Source organism: Ips typographus, linkage group LG2, assembly GCF_016097725.1.
Source record: "Ips typographus isolate SLU linkage group LG2, UJ_Ityp_2.0, whole genome shotgun sequence".
In the NCBI taxonomy this organism is placed as follows: domain Eukaryota; kingdom Metazoa; phylum Arthropoda; class Insecta; order Coleoptera; family Curculionidae; genus Ips; species Ips typographus.
The window spans coordinates 11,265,665-11,289,594 of NC_138423.1; the positions used below are offsets into that span (position 1 = coordinate 11,265,665).

The 23,930-nt window shown below is 33.0% G+C and overlaps 1 protein-coding gene across 4 annotated transcripts in view; it reads right to left on the reverse strand.

Annotated features, from left to right (window-relative positions):
- The window catches only part of LOC145724516 (A-type potassium channel modulatory protein KCNIP1-like), a 205,392-nt gene that overhangs the window by 22,434 nt on the left and 159,028 nt on the right, over nucleotides 1–23,930 (reverse strand). For all 4 annotated transcript variants that reach the window (XM_081972851.1, XM_081972854.1, XM_081972853.1 and 1 more), the window contains 2 exons: nucleotides 21,164–21,355; nucleotides 2,754–2,827 (listed from right to left, as the gene is read on the reverse strand). In XM_081972851.1, the coding sequence (XP_081828977.1) occupies nucleotides 2,754–2,827; nucleotides 21,164–21,355 (266 nt within the window). The remainder of the gene's footprint in view (nucleotides 1–2,753; nucleotides 2,828–21,163; nucleotides 21,356–23,930) is intronic.

Consider the following 23,930-nt stretch of genomic DNA (forward strand, 5'->3'; position numbering starts at 1 on the left):
ATCCAAAAATACTACTTCTGTGTTAACTTGTCAATACCGATTTTTATACATAAGTAATGGGACATAGAGCTACAGCATGTTTATCAAAATAATACAATTTAACTAAATTGTCGTATACCGAAAGTTAATATTAAGAAAGATACAGGGTGTGATAGTTGAAATTTTGTTCCTGATTTTTGATCATATCATCTAGGTCTTTGGATATAAATTTCTGAAAATGTGTATAAGGGGGTTTTGCCAAAATACGATGCTTTTCTCTATTTGGTAGTAGCTGATAGGGGGCGCTACCTGCAACTTTTTCAGCTGATTAAAACACTTTTCTACGCCAATGAAACGGATATACGACTTCAAATAGGTTTTCTACGTGAAAAAGGTATACTTATTCTAAGTCTTAAAAGTTGTTTTCCAGATATCCGATATTTTGATATTGCATACAGCAACTTTCAAATAAGTAAATATTAAATTAAAGTAAATTTTTATTTAGTCATTGTAGAACACTTGTTGCCTAAAAGAAATATTTTAAATGCTAATGCTTTCTTAATTTCCAGTGGTTTGTGGTGTAAGTTGTTTCACCAAATTCACTGAAAATTTGTATGAATTTTTCATTTAATTTTATCGGTCTTTTTGATGTGTGATTTAGCTGAAAGGTCTCCTAATTAGTTGTTTAGGGTTTGTATGAATTATGTAAATGTACTTTACCCTTTCACCATTTAACCGTATTAGCAATAGTAGCACACAGAATTGTATACAATATTAAAACTTTAAATATCTCGAAAACAGTAAACTTTTAAGATCTAGAACTAGTATACCTTTTTTACATAGAAAACATATTAGAATCATATTTTAAAGTCGTTCAGTTGCGTAAAAAAAAGTTGAGTCTTTTTAAGCAGCTGAAATGGTTGAAGGTAACGCCCCCTATCAGTTACTAAAAAATAGATGAAAACATCGTATTTATCGGCTGTCAAAACCCCCTTATAAAATTTTTCAGTAATTTATATGAAAATACCTTGATAATATGATAAAAAATCAAGAACAAAATTTCAACTTTTACACCCTATATCTTTCTTATTATTAACTTTCAGAATAAGACAATTTAGCTAAATCGTATTATTTTGATGTCAGGAATGGGCTGTAGCTCTATGTCCCATTACTTATGGTCCACCCTGTATACAGGTGTTGTAAATCTAAAACTAGCCATAGGAAAACCGTGTAACGGATAGAGTAACATAGATAATTGTATGCGCCAGACAAAGACAGAAGGACTCCAATACGTTTAAGTAGGCCAAAATTTTGCTGCAATGTTGCCAAATGTCTTTCTGAATTATGTTGTTTAGTTCGGTTTCGGTGTACATTTGATTAAAAACTTGGATAAAATTATTTGTTCTTCGTCCAGTAGTCAATCTGCTTGTAGGTTACGACAGCTCTCTAATTCTAGTCATTTTAATCAAATAGAAGAAGCTAACATAGCCTCAAAATAAAACCAACAAGACAAACAGACACAAGTAATGCATATCTCTTTCACCTATATTGTAAAGTTTTGGCAAAACAACAAAAAAGTGCACAATTTACATAAAAATAAAAGTGATTCTTAAAGTGGCCCCACAACAGACCAGCAGATTACCGTATGCAGTTGAAAAGAGTTTAACTTATTTAGAATATAAACTGACCAACATTATAGCTTAAAGACAAATAAAAACACAATTTTTACTGTATGAAGGTGCCAGTGTAGCCATATTACAACCACAAACCAATGTGTACAGGAAATAAAAAGTAGTCTTTCTGAAGCAAGTGCCAGGGACACTTAAGTGTAACCATAATCTAAACACCGACTAACTTAAAACTTATTTTAGTGGCCTATGTTGCCTATATACACATCTAGTTTTCTGTAAATTTTTTCGTGAATTTTTGTCTGAATGAATGTCCACAATATCAGTTTTGACTTAATCTGCTTTGGAAAAAAAAAACCTCTTCTGGTTGAAATTATTATTTTTTCTTGAATCAAAAGAATCAATTGTTGCAACTTTTGCTTGCTAATATTAAACTAAGGGTAATTTTTCTGTTTACAAATGAATATGATATTTTAATTATTTTAGTAATAAAAGCAAAAATGTTCTTATTATCTAGAATATTATTTATAACTTACTTGAGCAAAACTGTGTGTAAATTTATTGGTTAACACTTTTTTTAAGAACTAATACTAATTATGAAACTGTGTCCAATTTTTTATGGAACGAATTCCATAACTTAAAACCGTTTTTTTCAAAATTCCCTTCCGATGTCAGTCTATACATTTTGTAGATCAAAACATGATCAATAAAGCTTTCATCTTCTATGTTTATTAATGTAAGCAGGACCTGGAAAACTTATCGGAAAAATACAGTTTAAGGTGGATTGTAGAAATCGCAGGATTGCAGTTGTCAAAAATAATAAAAGCGAAAAAGATCGCGACCGAATCTATCCTCGTCAATATTTCATAAGTCCTGCTTCGGATTTCTATTTTTCCAATATCACAACCGACCGAAACGAGTCCGGTACGTCACTGTAAGGTATTAAAGTTACACAAGAATAACATTCTAGCCTTGTTCCGTGCTGTTATGAAATTCGGGGGTAACTTTTCCACCTTACCCGTGTCGTTGACTTGGGAACTTTTATGTCTCAATAAATCATACAGCCGGATCGTGCAAACGAAATTGTCCAAACGTATTAAATGAGTTATAACCTAAAAAGTTTTTTGTAAAATGTTAGAAACTTACCTCAAAACTAATTAATCCACTATGGTCCTGATCAAGGGTGTTGAAAACGTAATGAGCGTATTGATTACAGTTAGCTGAAACAATATAATATTTTAATACAGTGCGTTTGAAAATATTAATACAGTAAAACGCAGCACATCAAATAAAAAGATAAATGGATCGAACACCTACAAAACTCGTACATTGGGATCAAAAACACCGTTCATGTATGAATGATGGATAATGCTTAACAATATCGCAGGGATTTATATGTTTGAACTGGCAGTTATGTTTCGGATCATTAGACTTGCCAGAAATATATCATTTATGCAGATTGGCCAACTTAGTCATCATAAATGTCATTTCATCTTGAGTTACAGCTGCAGATGTTGGGCTTTATGTGCTGTTTGCAAGGTGTAGTAATATAGTAAAAATGAAATAAAATTAGAGGGCGTCATAAGTTTTAAAAGTTGATCGGAGTTTCTTTCTGTCAAACTTTAGGAAATAAAGAAGATTGTTACATGTTTTCATGCGATTTAGTGCAAATAAAAATGAGTTTCAGTTTTTTTTTGGCATAACCTATATATTTATTATGTATACATATGTACCGGGTGACCCAATAAGACTGTTCCTCGGCCATATCTCAGAAACCAAAGAAGGGTTTAAAGAGAACCAGATTATATAGCATTTTCGTAAAACAAAAATTTCAGTTATTTCAAAAAGAAAGATGGTGGGGGCTGTTCAATTGTTTTTGAAATAACCTGCTGTAATAGATGTCCTGTTCTTATTTGGTGTTGTTGTTCTTATTTGGTGTTGACACTGAAATTTCTTGTAAAATATAATACACTGTCATGAACATACTATTGAGTTTGTTTGATTGCCTTAAACACACACAACTTGGTGGCTGTTTAAGTACAATTCAGACAAAACTTTTGGCGGGTGTGACATCATTTTCAGTATACGAAAGCATCTATCACCTATAAATTGTTTAAAAAATTTGCTTTAGGTTACAATTTCAATCAAGTATTCAACACGTTATTAGTAATAAATCAAACTACGGTTCATCAAGCGCACTGTCGGGATTCTGCATTCGATTCGCATGAAATGATGTTAAATTAATGTCGTTAAGTATTCTGCATGTGAAATATGTTTCATTTGCTGCAAGACAATTAAAGTTAAAGCCCGGTGTAAATCAGGTGGCAAACCGCTTACATTTCCTTGCAAGGTGCTCCTGACAATTTAGAGCAGAAGGTCGAAAAGTGTGTTGAATACTAATTTTTGCACGAGGTAGATATTTAGTTTTAACTGTTATTTTTTAGTTTATTACGTATAATTTAGAGGAATTTTTTTAAGTCACGTTTTGTGTCTTTATAAGTAAAAGCAAACTAAACTTTAGATGACATCATACATTTGACACACTAGTGCCAATATTAACAAAACCACCTCAACGAGGATTACAAGCACTTTATTTGTTTTAGCAATTTAATTTCTTACCCTTACAGGGTATTTTTCTGGATCTGAGCAAGGCATACGATTGTGTTAATCACGAGAATCTGCTAGTCAAATTATCAAAATATGGGATAAGGGGAAAAGCAAGTGAATGGATCAAATCCAATCTGTCAAATAGGCCGCAAAGAGTGGTAATAAATTCGACAAAGTCCGAAATAGGTATAAAAGCAATACAAGGGTTGCTCAGGGAAGCATTTTGGGTCCAGTTCTTTTTGTTATTTATATTAATGACATGTGAAATATGGGAGAAGAATTTATGTTAACGAGCTATGCAGATGACACCAACATTCAAATTATATATTATGCAAACTTCGAATCTGTATTGCGATACGGAATAATTTTTTGGGGAAGTGATTTTAAAATACAGAAGGTTTTTGTAATACAAAAAAGGGTTATTCGAATAATACGGAAAATCAGTCCAATAACTAGCTGTAGAGGTGTTTTTAAAGAACTAAATGTGTTAACAACAATAGGTGTGTACATTTTTGAATGTTTAATGTTTGTATATAAGCATAAAGATAAGTTCAACATGACCCAAATACGTCAATATAATACCAGATCTAATAGTGTGCCTCTACCAACTCACCGCCTGAAAAAAACTGAAAAAGGTCCATATTATTCTTGTATTAAGTTATATAATAGTTTGCCAATGTCACTTAAGAATCAAACCAACGTAATATTTTTTATGAAAGAGCTAAAATCATTGTTAATTAAAATGGAGCCATATTGTACACAGGAATATTATAACAAACTACAAGGTAGAAATTTGATCTAAGTAAGTAATGAGTAACCTTTTCTTTTGGTTTATGTTGGCATTGCTGATATTACAGTAAGATAGGTAAAAGCAGCATCCACCTATTGATTTATTGACGCTATTTCATTTTATGTACTATAAATACGTAATTTAAAATAAAGAAACATTATTACAATTGGAGAATAAAATATATTTATAGAATATTAGAAACTTAAAAAAGAAAATCTAATTAACTGCACTATTAAAACCGGATCTTCTTGACACTAGGGTCGGGAAAAGAGCTAATTTCAAATACGTGCATCACCGACAACCCTGTTAATTTTAGTTTTTGTTTTCATAAAAGCAAAATTTCATCTCGAGTAATATGGCACACTAAGCGGATTTACGGTTTTAATGAGTTGAATTTATCAACAAAAATGTGTTAGCTCGCGCTTAAGCTCTAAATTAAGTTTAATCAGGTTTGCCGAGTTAAAATTGGAGACGGCACCATATTGCCGGCAGCTGATATAAATTCATTAGATCTTTGAAACTGTTTTCCATTTTAAACCGAATTTTCTGCATACTACCACTAATAGCAAACCTTTTTTAATGTGGTTTAATGTAAAAGCGACGTTTGTAATCAAATATTTTTTGCTCTAATGAACTTGACTCATTATGTCAGAAATTACATTGAGTTTGGTGAAATTGTTCGGATATTATGTTCATTTTAACGTGACATTTAGGTGAAATAATTGCTTTGGTTTTCAAATTTAATTTTACACATTGAAACGTAATTTTGCAGTTCTGGAAATTGAAACTAGATAAAGAAAAGAATTTAATAATCTCCGTTGATAATAGTATCGAGTATTCTAGTTATACAGTGTGTCCATAAAGTATGGAATAAATTTAGGAAATTATCTTTCAGAAAAATTCTTGGATACGTATATAATTGTTTTAAACGTGCATTTTTTGAGAAAAAATAGATTACAGTGTGTCTCAAAATTGAGATACGACATTCCAGTTGACATTTTCAATTGAGAACCTTCATTTTTGGTTGCATTTATGGATTCTTCTATGTCGATATTCAAATGTTTTCAAGAACTTAATGGTTGAAAAACATAACATGGCTTTATGGAAAATAGTCTTAGTTATAGTCTAATTAACTTAGTATTAGTTAATAGTCTAAATGTTCAAACTGAAACCTTTCCTGTACCTGGCAGTATCCCAAACGATTCACGCTGAACCCTAGTTATGGTTTCTTGACTAATGTTAGCACACGCTCTTCTAATTCTAGTTTTTAATCCGTCAATTGATTCAGGTTAGTTTTTTAAAAAAAAAATAAAAATTTGAAAAAGCCCCACAAAAAAAATCCATAGGATTGAGATCAGGAGATCTTGGAGGCCGTTCAATTGATCCACGCCTTCCAATCCATATGTTGGGAAATGCTATTTCGTTAAAATACTGTCTAACTTGTTTTCTATATCTTGCTGTAACTATCCATTTTCTTCATGTATAACTGGATTATTAACGCTGAAAAATAAATTTCTTGAAGTGGGGATTAGGTATTGCTGTAAGAAATTAAGTTATCTTGGACCGTTAAATGTCTCTGCAAAAAAGGAAGGCTCAATGATTTGATTTGTCACAATTCCTGCAAAAAAATAATTTTTTTCAGGATATTGGGTATGATCCATCTGGGATTTTCGTTTGCCCAATACCGACAGTTTTGTCTATTAATGTGAAAGTTGATTTATCTGTGAATATAATATTTTTTAGTTGAACAGGAAAATTATGACACAACTCCATTAAGGTTTTACAGAATTGCATTTGTTCTGTAAAACTTTATGTAATAAACAAACGAGGAATATCATAGTCGCGAGCAACTTGACGAATGCTAATATGTGGATTTTCTTGCCACAGATAATAAAATATTTAGTTTTTCGTCTTTGTTTCTCGCAGGACCATCCTTTGACTTAGTTTCTACAGAACTCGTATTTCACAACTTCTGACTGGTTTATTGGCCTTTCTGAATTTTTGTTATTAAATAAAACACACATTTCATGTTGTTTTTGTGTCCCTCTCTCATCACACCCAATCATCATTAGAATATCAATTCTTTGTGTAGTCGATAAACACATTGTAATATGTATTATTATTTGTTTGAAATATGTTTTAAATAAAGTCAAAGCAAACAGACAAATTAGGAACTTCAAAATAAATGAGAATAGAATTCATATTAAAAAAAACAAACTTTGCTACAATAAGTAGTAATTAAATTAATAAAAGGTAGATATCTGCTTAGGAATATTTTAAGACTTTTTGTAGTACCAGCGGTTCTCAAAATGTTTTTCTAATTTTGGAATTTTACTGTCTGTGAAACTTCCTTCCTTCCTCCCTGAACCCCCTATCTAACTAAAGGAATATATGGCTTCTGCTCCCTTTATGGGTCAATTTCAAGAATTTAATTCTCAATAACATATCCAAAATTTACTTTGTTAAGTTTACCCCTTCACCAATTTTTGCAAGCGTAAATTGTCTATTATCTTAGTTGCAAAGGTGCATTTTAACTTGACTTAGGGTATTTCACGAACCAGAACAGTCGACGCCATTTTTTGTGTGAATTGCAGATAATTTAAGGCTGAATAACATATCAAAAATTTCTTTGCAAACTACACTCCTTTACTACTTTTCATAAGCTCCAAATTGTCTATTGTCTGAGTTTTAGTTAAAAACTCGCATTTTTATTTCAATTAGGATATTTGAGGAACCAATAGTGTTGTCGACGCCATTTTTCGTGTAAATTTTAGTGAATTTAATGCTAAATAACATATCCAAATTCACTTTGCCATTTTTACTATTTCACCAGTTTTTTTGAACTTAATTATGTAGACTATTTAACTATTTTCAATTAGTTCATAGATTTCTAAGTAGTTTTACAGATTTACAGAAGTTCAATTGTTTTTTTTTGAGTAACTGCGACGGCCTTGGTCGGTAAATATCTCGAAACCGATAAAATTTAGAGAGGAACAAACTTGTCGAAACCAAGTAGCAGAATCCAAAAATAATGTTACTTACCGACGAATGTAAGGTTGCCGAACAACCAGCCGTTGTTGTTACTGATTGTATGTAAATGTGGCAACGCTGGAATCACAAAAATATTTTAGAGGTGTTTCTCCTGGCCCTTTTAGTGATAATTTTTTTTTTGCCTCAAGCCTCTATGTTGGATGGTTAGTAGTACCACCCATTCTTAGTTGGCCACCCTGTACAACTTACGTTGTAGTACAAACAAAACGCAAACACCAGAAACTAATTAATATTTCTGTTTTGACTGACCAAATCTTTCAATTAAAGCAATTTTGAAACTTGTAAATAGAACAGTTGTCGCAGTCAATTAATTCACCGTCTAAGAATACTCGAAAACGTTATTAATGCTCATTTCAAGACATTCACGTAAACCGCTGACAAGTTGCTGGAAATTAAGTTAAAGCCGCAAACCCATGTCAACCTGAAAGGACATACAATATTAAATTGACAAATGGTCGTAAATAGGATTTGGATGCCCAAAATTGAGATAAATTTAGATTTACAGCTAAATTTTTGTCTCAACTTTTATAGTTTGCTTCTACGTAAAAGTGAATCCTGCAGGAATAATGATTGTTAGACTGGTTAATTGACTCCCTAAAGATTTACTAAAAACTTTCGGGGGATAAATCACGCTTTATGTTCACTTAATACCGCCGTTAAGCTCAACTTACAACCACATTAACTCCAATTATGGCGCCGTTGGGCGATAAGCAATGACACCTACAGCTGTTCAACCACATTTACGTCCGACAGGTTTCCATTGATTGAAATAATAGCCATCGTGCTAACAACGTAGTTTGGACCTAAATTAGAATCCTACCGAAAATCTCGGCAATTTAATTAGGATCGTCAGTTTTGAGATGGATACCGTTAGTCCTCTTGATTGATTACTAATTACACTTTGTGATTAAAAAATGAAAATTTGACATCGAGTTCATAAAGTGCAGTTCATACAAGGGACAAAACGAAGAGTTATGATGACTCGCATTTGCTTTTAGTCAACAAAATATTAAATGACTTTTTCCTAATAATAAAATTGTAAAATGCTATTAAGAAATAATTGAATTGTTTCCTAATAATAAAGTTCTTTACAATTTTGAAAATTTTATTTTACTCGGTCTATAATATTTCAACAGGTTTCAGAATTTTATACGACAATTAAACACGACTTTCACAAATACGTCATTTCAGCAAATATTTTACGACCAAAAAATCTATTAAAGCTAGCGCAAACACCTGGGTTCGGACTAAATTGAGCAAAACTTCTGTCAGTAAATTTGTAATTTCAGTTTTCAAATTATTTGTTTTCCCCACGGTATATTCGTACGTTTATTATTAGTAAAGGAAGTCTTGGCTGTTACAGCTGCGATGTTACCACTATACTAATTAATATGTGCGTTTTCTAAAACAGTCAAACCAGTAATAGTTGACATATTAAGGTATTAAGTACTCAGATTGAAATTCAAATAAAAACTAACCGGGACAAAACCTTGTAAACCTTAAATAATTAAAAAATAAACGAAACTAAGAAAAAACAGTTGACATTATAGAATTATTCTTGCTTGTCAATGCTTTCAACACTGATAACACCAAGTTCCATTGTACTACTACAAGTAAATGATTTAGTACTTGCAGCAAATCTTACTGTTTGAGTAATTCGTTTCAGGCTAATTTCCATTAAGATTTTTTTATGTTTTTCTGTGAGAGAGCAGGGAACTTCAAAATAATATTTTTATCAATCAATCTTCCATCAAAGTTTATGCGCAATTAGCCAACTCAATTGTTTGAGCAAATTCTTCTTTTCCGATACTGATAGAATATTGATTATTCTTTAAAATATGTTTGCCCTTTGAAATAAATCTAGCCTTCTACCGCAATGTCTAGACCATTAGCCAGCTCAATCATTTGAGCAGACTCTTCCGTTCTTCTAAGACGGTGATAACATTCAGTTTTTCTTTAAAATTGTTCAGCTTTTCATCACTCAATCCTTTTTCGAAAATTGTGGGTAATTAGCCAGGTCAATCATATCAACCCATTTTTAAGCTTTAATTTTGTCACGCTGATAAAACCTAATTCTTTTTTAAAATATGTTGGGCTTTAACATCGATCATCGAGACCAGATTCTTCTGCTTTTTAGTTATTTTTTTTTTAAATTATGTTGACTTTTAAAAGTAATCACTCAGTCTTTCAAAATGTTTGGACAATTACGCAACTCAATCTTTAAATAGATTCTTCTGCTCTTCCTTTCTCCTTTAAAAAAAACTTAATTCTTCTTAAACATATGTTGGCCGTTGATATCGACCACTCAGTCTTCTTTCAATATTTCTGAGTAATTAGCCAGCCCAATTATATTAACACATTTTTCCGTTCTTCTTTTCTGACACTGATAGAATTTAATTCTTCTTTAAAATATGGCGTTTGAAATCAATTTGCAGTATTTTATCAAATTTTCTGGGCAATTAGACAACTCACTCTTCTTTTCTGCCGAAGATAGAACTTAATTCTTCTTTAAATCTGTTAAGGCAATTCGCCTCCTCAATGATTTGAACAGATCATTCTGCTTTTCCTTTCTGCAGCAGATAGAAGTTAATTCTTCTTAAAAATATGTTAGCCTTTAAGACAAATCTCTCACTATTCTTTCAAAATTTCTGGGCAATTAGCCAGCTCAATCATATCAAATATATCGATATGCAGACGATACTGTACTAATTGCAGAGACTATAGAAGATTTGCAAAACATATTAGAGTTAATAAGTGAGGCAATGAGACAAAAATGTACAAAAAACTAAAGTAATATGTCTGTCATATTTATCTAAACCACACCCAACTAGAACAAGTCCATAAGTTCAAATAGTTGGCGGAGTAGTACTAAATGATAAGTGAGATCCAGATGTAAAAGTAAAAACACAAATAGAACAGGCCAGGAACATGTACAACAAATGAAAGCAAATTATCTGCTTAGACACTCGAATCAGAGTTTTTAAATGTTAATAATTCTATATGGAGTTGAAGCGTGGACACTAAAATTAAATAAATACCAGGAGATGACTAGAAGTTTTTGCACTGTGACTCTATCGCAGAATGCTCAGAATATCATGGACACAACATATAACGAACCAAGCAGTGTTGAGCACCATTAACAGAGAACTAGAACTAATATAACAACGATTAAGACAAGAAAGACTTCGTACCTGAGTCAAATAATGAGAAACCACTAATACAACCTGCTAAGACTAATATACTTGAAGAAGAGAGGCAGAAGAAACTGTTACATCAGAGCTTGGACAGGCATGAACGTTCAAAAATTATTAGGAGCGGCACAGAATAGGGATGATTTCGATGTAGTGATCGTAAACCTCCAGTAACTGGATGCACCAGAAGAAGAAGAAATCCATATCAACACTATCTTCCACTCACCTTTTCTGACGCTAGAATGTAATTTTTGTTTACAATATTCTTGGAGTTTGAAATCAAATTGCAGTCTTCTATCAACATTTCTGAGCAATTAGCCAGCTCAATCATATAAACACATTCTTCTGCTTTTATTTTCTGACGCTGATAGAATTTTATTCTTCTTTATTGAAGTATGTTTGGCGTTTGAAATCAATCTGCAGTCTTCTATCAAAATTCCATCAACTCAATCATTTGAACAGATTCTTCCACTCTTCTTTTCTGACGCTGATAGAATTTAATTCTTCTTTAAAATACGTTTGGCCGTTAATATCGATCACTTAAGTTCGGTTTTCAACTTGGAACGTACCGCCGTCAGTTTCGTGGGTGTCATTTTTTCCCACTAAGAAACCACGTTTCTTGAAACGGTGTTCAGGGAAATTTGAAGTTGACGAATTGACCGAATTCCGCAGCCGGTCCAGTGGAGATGGTGGAATCTCTAAGTGGAAACGTCGATTCTTAAAAGTCTACGGGGAATTGTCTTGTGTGGTGCACTTCCAAGAGGCGGAAAGGGTGAAAACCTAGGAGAAGACAATGTGGATGTGACAGTGACGGTTATAGTTTCCACGAGTAATGACTATTTCTTTTACTCGGATTGTGCCCTTAAGCGATTTTTTGGACTTTTTTGTTTTAAAGGTGGGGTGGTAGGGTCACAACCCGACGCGCTAGGGGCTCCTGGTGCGCTCTCCCTTAGAGCGTAGAAGTACTCATATGAAGATTTGCCTGGATGCTAACAAGCAAGAGGCCATTGGAACTCACGAAACAACAAACAAACATCGATCACTAAGTCTTCTCTCAAATTTTCTGGGCAATTAACCAACTCAATTATCTGAACGAATTCTTCTGATCTTCTTTACAGTCGCAGATAGAATTTAATTCTTTATTAGAATTTTGAAATTAGGAAATAGGCTTTTGAAATCAATCATTCAGTCTTTTTTCAACATGTCAAATGTATTACTTTATTTATTTCGTCATCACTTATTGAACATCTGACATATGTATTTCATTGTTAGAGCGTTGCTATCAACTTAACACAATTTAAGTATGTTTTGTCTAAATTAAAATAAGAACATTTCTGTGTATTTTATTTGGAAATCATCTAAGACAAACATGTTTCTATTAACACTTTTGCCTAATATTTTTTTGTGTGTGTTTCATTACTCATTAAATTTTGGGACACACTGTTTGTGTTAAAATAACATTCTAAAATTCAGCATTTCTCTGACTAACAAAAAAGGAGTTGAACAAAAAGTCTAAGATTATTTAAGCTTGAGCGAATTTCCCAGGTTCCTGCGACGTTCACATATTTCATTGTCCCCAGGATTTTATCTAAAACTTTTGACTTGGCTGTTTAATATGTTTCTTGCACTCCCTCAGAGAATGAATGGTTCTGCATTTTTAATCTATTCCAACGCTAAAAATGCGTTTTTGAGCGTCACAGGTTTTTCTGAAATTATCGCCTTAAATTAAAAATTTATTTATGAAAATTCGTGGAATCGAAGCATTGTAATCAACTTGAAACTTGCAATAAACCGTATTAATTTTCAAAGCTAACTACGCTGCCTACGGAGCCCATTCATTACAAAACTTTCTACTCTCATAACAGGTTTCCAATAAGCCTCGACTACAAAATATTTCTTGGAAATCTTTTGTTAAGTTTAGAACAGCGATTAAACCGGTTAATTAAAAAAATCCAAGTGGGTTCACTTAATTTAATTAAAAGGAAACCTTGGACTAAGCAGAAAAAAAACGTTATCAGCAAAATTTAAGTAAGCGCTCTTCTGTCTGTGCTTGAGAGCCGCATAACAACTCTTCTTTGTATCGGGAAATCGTTAAGGAGATTGATATTATATTGGCTTTTTTTTTCAATTTTGCTGTCCCTACTATCTTAGCAAAGTTCTAATAGAGTTAGAAAAAATGAAAAAAATTTCATAAAATTGCCCGCGACTATCAATCACTTTCGTTCGGACACATGACACGGTCAACTGGAGAAACCACCTGTTTGATGAAAAAAAAAAACAAAAGTTCGACCCTCGAAAATGTATGAAACGTACAAAGACCAGCTGCTCGGAACGGTTAACCAAGATAAATGATCCCGCCACGAATCTGGACCATATTCTTCCAGATCCGTTGCTAAATTTAATCAAAATGGGATGTGTTTATGTCCCCATAAACAAGGAACGGTAATAAACACGGCATGGCGTTTAAATATACCTCGTGACTAAAGGTTTATTTAAATGAAGTTTTGTTACGTATTTTGTCTCGATCAGTAACGTGTCAATTAAAAATAAAATTTGAATAACGATGGGAAAATATTTTTGTATTTTTAGTTTCAAATTTTATAGTCGGAAGGATTTTGATCAGTTGAACGTCACACAGTGGGATATTGTGGCAATTTAGCTGGACATAATGTTGAAATTTTCTTTCTGGCTTCAAAATTGGCCAGTAATATTAATTATAATGTAAGAACTCAAAAAAGTTGCATAAATAAGTCCACATAAGTTTAGTTTCACAAAAAAGCAACATGGCAGGCGGCAGGAGTATATAGAAGGAGTCTATTCTCTAATGTAGAAAACGATCAGGGAGAATTAGCGCAGGATGATCAACAGCGTAAAATCATATGGGAAAACTATATTAGTAACCTTTTTGCCGATGAAAGATCTGCTGTTGAAAATGTAGGAGACAAAGGCCTCTCGGGACCTCCCATCACAAAAGAGGACATTATAAAAGCGATCAATACATCCAAAGATAGAAAGGCGATTGGCCCAGACCACATACCTGTAGAGTTGCTCAAACTATTGGACGACAAAAGCATCACAGTTCTTCAGACGATATTTAATAGAATCTATAACACAGGCGAATATCTTGCCAAATGATTAACATCGAATTTTGTCCCCTTGTCGAAAAAGAACAATGCAACAAAATGCGAGGACTAATCAGCCTCATGAATCACACACTGAAGATTAAGATTATCCACTACAGAATATCAATAAAGTGCGAAAGAAACATCGGATCCACACAATTTGGATTCAGACGAGTGTTAGGCACGAGAGAAGCATTAGTTGCGACTCAAGTACTGATTCAGAACTGCAACGATCAGAGAAAGGACATAATGCTGTGTTTCATCGATTATAAAAAGGCGTTCAACATCATAAACTGATCCAAATACTAAATAGATTGGACATAGACCAAAAAGACATCCGCTGTATTTTGAACTGACAACTCAAAATTTAAGAGAAATTTTGAACGTGTAAATGCTACTCAACGTGTGATAATCATGAACTTCACTCTTCTTGAGAGTCTATATAAAGTGTTTTCCAAGAAATGCTGATGGAGAAATATTTATATACTTTACAACACAACATATCTCTCTCACAATAATAACAACATTAGGATTCCATCCTCGTCAGACCGAGAATGAAAAACGGTAGAGTGAACCTTAACGTATATGGATCCCGGAAACGGCACAGCTGGAGATAAATAGTAATTTTCGTTTTAATGTAGTTGCCGTTTATTGCATTGTTCAGAGTAGTATTTGGATCTTTAAAGAGAATTGCAGCAAAAACTTCCTGTTTGCCAGTTTTAATTGCCAGATTTACTTAAGTCAATATTGCGATAAGCTCCGGTATTTAAAACCAATTTATTGCGGGACGTATTTGTTACTATATTTGCACATTCAGGGAATATCTCCAACTCTGTGTAACATTTAACAAGCGTTCCCATTAAAATTCCAGACAAATAAACCAGATTAGAGAGCGTATCTCATAACCAAGACATACTCCAGTCGTAAAAACGTCATGTGCATGCACAAGTGCATATTCATGCTGCGATGAACATGTTTCTCGGTACATTTGCTAGCGGCCATCTTAGGTATGGCGTTTAATTCCGCAGCTTCAGGAAAAGCGCCAAGATAGATGTAAGACAATTTGTCAACGATACAAACCAAAATTATACTTCCAGACATTGTTCGACGTTAGGAGTTGTTCATTAATCTCTATTAAAGTTTCTTCCATTAAATCTGGGAAAAGTTAAATTGGAGCATTGTAGTGGCTCGAGTTTTGAGCGATGCCACGCCAATTCTATATTTGTCAAAAGTTTTTATATTTTTCTTGTTGGAACGTAAAAACGCCTTAAGTTTTAAGTTGAAGACTGTTTTTGGTGGAAACAAGTTTCACTGATATATTGTTCTGTTTTTCTATCATTCTTTTTAAGGTTTCTTTCCACGAATGGCTGATCGCTTTTGTAGAGAAAGAAATTTCAAAAAAGAAATTTTTCCTAAATACTGTTTAACACGTTAAGCGCCACAGTGGTTTCTTGTAAAACGTCGCTCTGGGCCAAGATGTTTTTTTGGTGGAATTTTATTTCTACTGACCATATTAATACATATTTGCAATGTTTTCTTTTTAACCTTTTGATTTGGTATAATTATTGCAAAAAAATATCTGCAGTCCTTAGGGACCGCAATGGCCCAGTAATATAAATTTCTTGTGCCGGGCCATAGCGGTCCGTATTTGCGGTCCAGACAAGTCGAAACAGGAAATTGTATCGGCGCTATATATACAGGAACTTATAAAGAAATCAATAATAGTACCATCTCCATTACTGACTTTCGCCAAAATGTGGTAGAGCAACTATTATTTGGTTTCGATGAGAATCAAACTAAATCAATAGCCGGATCTAGTTCCAGAAGCGATTCAAAAAAAAGAAAAGTAAATAAACATGAATTTAGAAGAAAAGAAGGAGTGGCTCCCAAAGTCCGAAAATATTGCCGGGGGTGTTACTCAAAAGTAAAAACCGGTAATATGGAAAGGAATAAGGTTCCAAAGGTAACCACCTACTGTGAAGATTGCGATGGAAAACCTCATTACTGCCTCGAGTGTTTTGCTAATTTCCACAATTGATTTGTTTATTTTGTAAATATTTTAAAATACATATTTTTGCATTATTTACCTTTTTAAATGTGTACCTAATGTAACAAAAATCATATCAGTATAAAATATGTTGTCGGACCGCTAGTACACGGATACTCTGCTTACATAGGACCGCATCATTCAAGTTATTATGGTTACTTATATGATTCAAATGTCGAACTGGTGTCAACTGAAATGAAATCCCAGTTATGCGCATCGCTTCGTCCAAGCCATTGCGAGCCCGTAACCACATCAAACAAACAGTAAATGCGGTCCCCTGGCCCCAAGAACAATACAAATTTAAAGAGCAACTGCGGTCCCTAGGGACTACACTGGCCCTGTGAAGAAGTAACCGATGAGGTCCCTAGGGACCGCTGTGGCGCTTAACGTGTTAAAGTAGTTATTTACCTAACAAATGCAGAAAATGATAAAAATACAGCAAGAACAAAAATTCTAATTTTATCATTTGCTTACTACGCTTGTAGAAATTTGTATACTGTATAACAATGATGGATATGATGTCCCTATCGAACGATAATGAAAAATGTTTCTATATGCTTTAAATTGTTTATATTATTTATTTATATATTTTAATTATATTATATTATATTTCGTGTCACGGATGGTTACTATGCGACTGGACTAATTTAGACTTTTAGACTGACCACATATAACTAAATTTCGATCGGATCCTTGAATCGGATAAAGCTCTATCCACTTGAAAAACATCGATGTGTACGCGTACGATTGAAATTTTGATCCGATAAAGTGATTCAGTTCAATCCTCTTCTTCAAGTGGACAACACATTCAGAAATTAAGTTAATTTCAGCATTTCATAGAACATAATATTTTCATCCCTTCTGTTCATCTTATCATTTGTAACCAACAATAGCTGGACACTCTGTATATTAATTGAACAGTAACTCTTTTGTAACAAAACTCAATTCAAATTGCAATGTTTTAATGCCAATGTTACCCCCTTTATTGTTCTTAGAGTCTTCATTTCTACGTTACTCATTATCTGTTTTGTTCTTTTTTTGTGCTAAATTTTTAGTTTTTTTATAAAGTTGTTTTATCATTTTTCATACGACATGATCAAGTGTTATCTCCTCCTCTAGAATATTTAACAAAGTTTGGTCAATATTAATAGAGGATCACATGGTTGTGGCTCAGTAGTGAAGTGACTGAAGCTATTTTTCAGGCTAAAAGAGAGGCTTTTTAAGAAATTCAACAGTTATTTTATTATCCGGCATTGAAGAAAAAAGTTTTTGCCTTAATTCTCTTAAAAAAGAAATGTAGAGCAGGTTCAATATTTTCTAAACAAAATTAATAGCAACATTTTGTTTAAATATTATGATCTGTTTAAAACACAAAATGCCCTTTAAACAAAAATTTTACGTACATTTTTTAAAAAAAAATAGGACGTGTAAAACGACTTGTGTAAAACACAATTTTTTCGGTTTTTGTTTTTGTGTCAAAATTTGTACTGAATATTCTTTGTGACGTGATAATTTGTGGTGTCTGTTACTTAACTTTACAACAGACTTACAATATTCAACTGTAGAATTATTTAAAAAAAAATTTGTAAAAATTTTTTTTGTAAAAGTCACGTGATGTAGTTGACAATAATAAAATGGCTAGTAAAACCAAAATTCCAAAAGGATACTAAGTAAGATATAAGCGCATCTGAAAATAGAGAAATAAACAAAAATCGAAATATCAACACAAGCATACAAGTTGGCTTTGACTCAAGGACGGTAAACAGTACAGGAGTGCTTAATCCCATAAGCGCAATCTTGCCGGTATCGGCTCGGGCCGGTGACGATTTTTACGTCACCATGGGTCTCTCGCGTTTGCGCGATTGTTTTGCGCGATGCGCGATTGCAGTCGATCATTCACGAACATGATCTCGTACATAGCATCTCGGGCGAATATTTAGCGTATTGTGCACCCGAAGGCCCACTGTGACGTCAGAATTCATTCGCCGCCGGGAAACAAAATCGGCCGATCGAGCAATCCTGTCTGTTTAATATCCTTGGCTTTGACTCAGGTCTTGACAACAGTTGTCAAAAGTGACGTTTATTCATTTCTTGTTTCTATGACAACACTTAAATGTTTAAAATTACTGCGTTTTTATCTTTAAAGTCAAAGGTTAAATTTTTTGTTCTTTATTTTATTTTTAATTTGTTCTACCGTTAATTTAAAAATAAATTCTTTAGTCGTTAGTTCCTTTAATGTGTGTGAAAATACTGAAAAAGTAATTTGATATTCAGTCTATATCTGCTACTGAGTTTAAGTTTAAGTAGTAATAGTTTTCCCCAAGAGAAAATTCGTTTTTTTATGAGAGTAATTCATAAAATTCATCAGTCATTGTAACGTCAAAAACGCTCTGCTCGCTCCATGGAATGTTAAAACGAATGCGGTCTGTTTGTTTGTTTGTTTGTTAGCAAATGTTTAAATACATTTTAACACTTGTCAGTTTTCCCTGCAGAAAAAGGAAGCGTTTTTGAAAGAAAAAACTTATAGAAAATAGAAGAAAGCGATGAAAATTACGTTTCTCACATTACTCACTTCATCATCAATTATGTCAATTATTGTGAAAACGGAAGGCACAATCACATCAAAAAAGTGCCTTAAAAATGTTTTTTTTTTCACTTTGATATTTGAATAAACAAAAAAGTTGTAAAGCGTTTTCAAAATAGACGAAATTCGAAAAACACCCTCTAGCGCCGTAAACTGACAAGATATCGAAAAACGGTTTTTGTCATTAATCTTTGTTCAAAAATCAAGTTCTTGACATGTATCAATATATCAATATTCCCATCATTCCATGGCAGAACATAGGGCCTCAACAAAGTTTCTCCCTCGGACTCTATTTCTGGCAAGCATTTTCACTTCTTGCCATGATTTATTCGTTTTACGTGTTTCACTTAATATCGTTCTTCTCCAAGTTGTCCTTGGGAGGCCTCTAGCGCGGCTGTGTTGGGGATTCCACTCCAGGGCCATTCGGGCTATATTATTTTCAGGTCTGCTAAGGGTATGACCCAGCCTTCCCGATTTACGCTTCCGTATCTCTATATCGGTCGGAGTATGGATGGTTCTTCTCCAGAGCTTTCCATTTGAAATGCGGGCCGGCCAGAAAATACGTAATATCCTGGGTAGACATTTGTTCACAAAAACTTACAGAGCCCTGGATGAGCTTTTAGTGGATTTCCATGTTTCGCATCCTTAAAGAAGAACAGATTTTACGTTTGTATTGAAGATACGTAGTTTTGTGTTGGTGGTGTATGCTCTCGAGCTCCAGAACCTGCTAAGCTCTTCTTGCTTTTTGTATTGCGCCACCCTCCTTGTCAATTACACTTCCAAGATAAACAAAGTGTTTGACTTGTTTTGTTAGTTCGATTAGTTGGTTCTCAATAGGTAATGGATTAACGTTGTCAGTGTTAACTATTAACCTTAATCTTAAGACCAACTTTCATGGCTTCTTCACTGAGTCTGACGAGCTTCTGCATCGTATCTTCAAAGGAGTGAGCCAGAAAGATATCGTCGATGTAGTCTAGGTTCTCTAGCCGGCCATTGATGTGATATGTGATATGATTCTTGACATGTATACTAGTTTTTTTCTATCTAGCCGGGAAATGGGGGTTTCTTGTCAAAACACACTAAATCCGGACACCCCGTACATTATTTGATCGTAATATAAATACAGTACGTACATTTGCGCACAACCTTAAATATTAACAGCAAAACTTTACCGTACCTTTACTACAATAAACGTTTTGCATATTTCACTAGTTATAAAGTGTAATTAAAAACTGTAAAACTAATTTTGTTTCACGTAAACTCTTAATAAAAAAATCAAAACACAAACTGCAAGAATTCTGCTGCGTTCGAATGAAAGCCGTATAATTCACTTTCCTTTACGTGAGCGCTTTTTTACTACATGGTCCCTGTATTTTAATATAAAAACCGAACATCAAATGCATTATTACTTTGCCAGACTGCCCCTACTTTTTTCTAAACCTGGCATACTAAAGTGGAAAAATAAGCCGTTGCTAACGCTATAATTATGCGTAAAAAGAGAATTTAAAAACCCCTTTTTTGAATTTATGACTACATTTATTTATGCAAATCTTTGTGTGAAATATTGTAATTAAGGTGCGAAGCTTAAATGCTAGTTGCTTGCATTATGTATTCAAAAAAGGGAAAATTACACTTCTAATTACTGCTGCGTAACCGATATTTACCTTCACATTTTCTTTATGGGCTTACAAGACGGATTTTCTTGCGCAAAAAAATGTTTTCGATCATAAATTGCAACATACAAAAATAAACTAAAAAAACCAGTTCGGAAAATTTTATTACCATCCAGGCTACGCAGTTTATCATACAACATTATCCACGATAAACGTTTTAAGAACTGTCTGATATTTATTTTCGTTACAGTGAACTTTTCGTATGCGAGATACTTATTATATAATTTAACAGCTTAATGACTTTAAAGGATTAAAGAAAAGTATTCAATTTGTTAAAAATCTCACTTCATTCGTAAAAATTTACGAGTTGTTATAATTTAAATTCTTTTTTTAATCATAGGCAACTAGAAAATTGCCATCATTTTCGTTCACAATTTTAAAAAAAAAACCTAAACTTGAAAGCCTGGATTGCTTCAGGGATTTCCAGAGTGAAAAAAGCAAACTCGATATTTTACTGCAGCTAAAAAACAAACAATTCTACACTTTCTTACCTCCCTGCGGGAAAAACTGAGCGTAGATCATCTTAAAAGTATCTTCTCTCACAACTCCCGTGGGACATTCGGCTTTGAAGCCCCGGTATATCCTTTTAATTTCGTCTTGTGTAAATCTGGTAGCCCTACAAAGAGACTCTATACTGCCTGGTCGGTAACGCGGTGGTGTTTCGAGGTCTTCTAATTCGGAATCTGGAAAAATTATCTCAGTAAGAAAAACTGGAAGTTTGAATTAAATAGTATAGTAAGTTGGTAAAAAAACATGGAAGAAAGTGTACTTCCATAATTAATTTTTAGTTATGAGAGTTTGTTCCATATTACGTTTGTATAGGTAGTTAAGTTTACTGGTAAAAACTGTAGCTTATTTACCAAATCTGTAAGAGTTATGTAAGTGAAAATAGTCACATAGAGTATGTTAAATTAGTCAAATAAACTGGTTAAAAATTAGACATGTATAACATTTGAGAAAGATGAAGCAAACTTGTGTAGTGTGTAATAATTGACAGTTGATGACAGAAAACCAATCAAGGTTTTTGATTAAGTGTTCTTTTTTTGTACCAATGATTTTGTACAGATAATTTTGAATTTGCTTTCCACTTTTGTAAATATATACTGACTGTCACAGACATTTGTCACTAAACTGCATGGTATTGAAATTATAAAAAAATATACAAAGAAAAATTGATGTTAAAAAAGCCATTGAAAAAATTGTGCATATAACGATATTAAACGGACACCCTGTACATTTCAATACATGCTTTCATTTATTAAGTATGCTAAAACGTTATGATAATGTTAAAAAACTATTAATGTCGTTACTGATCCTTAATACCATAAGTAACTGAATTAACTGACATTTTGCAAATGCCAAAAATACAACATAATTAACTAGTATAGTAAGTATTGATAGTAATTTTGCATAGATAATAACACCTATTAACTATCCGACAAATTACAACACTTCATCTTGGTGAGTAATAGCTATCATTACAAGCTCGTTGTAGTGGACATAGTATTGTTCATGAGTCCTTGGTTGACTTTTTTTATAATAAGTATTTCTACATTTACTACAACTCTACCTCAAATTTAGTAGTTTGTAAGCTTTGTAAAACAAAGCTCTGATGTAAATTATCTTAAAAAATTTCCGCTTTTTCTGTGTTTAAAAAAAAAATTGTTTAAACTCAGAAAGGAATTCTCAAACAGGTCAATATGTCTAAGCTAAAATTAGTCAGACATGGAACCACACTGATTTTTAAAGCAATCCAATTCCATTACACTGTTTGTTTACAATGCGGAATAAACATTTGTTCGTTCTTTTATTTGGATAATTTTAGATTTTAGAGTTTTTAGAAATTGAAAAACTTCAATCACAAAGTAAATATTTGTTAAAAACATGTTAAAAGCTTTTTCTTTATGACGTCGTGTTTGGAGAAATCTAGCATGTAAAATTTTTATTGGTTTCAATAACTGTCATGTCATGTTGATTAATAATTTTTAAGTGTTTTCTTAATAATAATTATATTAACTGATATAACTTCCTTGAAAACAATCAACATTTTTTCAAAAGTTGCCTAATAAATGTGAATTTCAAACAGCTTCATTTTAAACCCAAGCAGCTTTGCCCTTTTTTCTTTTGTTCTCACTTTAACCCAGAAAAAACCTTTTCTGGTCGTGTTAATAAAAAATTTATTTTAATTATTTTGAGCTTGTTGACCTTGTTCCGCAAAAAAAACGGTGGCGCATTCGGACTTGCCACTTTTCACAAAATTGCTTTCAAAGGCAATTTGCACAGAAGGAGCAATCCACAATATCGGAACAAAACAACACAATCCTGTCAATAATTCTGCCAGACACGTTCGCAAATTACATTTGCCAGGTAGCTTATGCATGGGTTAGAGTCTGAAAGTGAACACAATAAGCCTGTTTCTTTGTATGGGTGCTAAAGGTATATGCGAGAGGATCAGAGCCTTTTTTTCCTTTAATCTTTATTGCCCGCACGTAAAAAGTACATGTAAATAAAGAATTCATGTTAATTCCACCAAAGGGGTGCACTACCCTTGTCTTTACTGGATATAAAAGCATAATCTATATCGGTCGTTTGGGAATCCCTTTTTTTTTCACGGGCCCAGCAAGAAAAAACTTTATAAATGGAAGGATAACGTAATATTAAAAATTTACTTTTTTGTTCTATAATTTTGTGGATCACGTTTCCAAAAAAAAAATGAGGATTGTAATCATTTTATCCTTCTAGAATATTCATAATTAACAAAATCGCATTACCCTTTTAAATCCTTAACGAGCAGGCAATCTGATTCAATACGCCGAATTGTTTTAGGATTCCAACGTGGTACACCCAGCATTTCATACATGAGTTGACTTAAATTAGAGACACTGTAGAGTCTGCGAGAGCCCGGCAATTTACGAAAAGCCTAAAGCTAGGCACATTTTCCGCGTGCGGAAACTGGAAAATAAAGAAATAAGACCGAGAATTGTAATGGGATATAACCTCTTCGTTAGGGCCTTCATTTAAATAATCATCCGGACTCAGAGGCCCATGTTTCTCCATGTTGTAAACAAAAAACACAATAATAATTGATGTGTTAAAATAAGTTAACTAGAAAGACGTAATGTCAAAAAAAGGACAGTAAAGACACTTTTCTTTGGACTGCTATTAAACATGTTTACACTAAATAAACTATCTAAGAGTTCAGCTCATATTATTAGACTTGCAATTATTCGTTCACTGTTATGAATCATACCAATCATA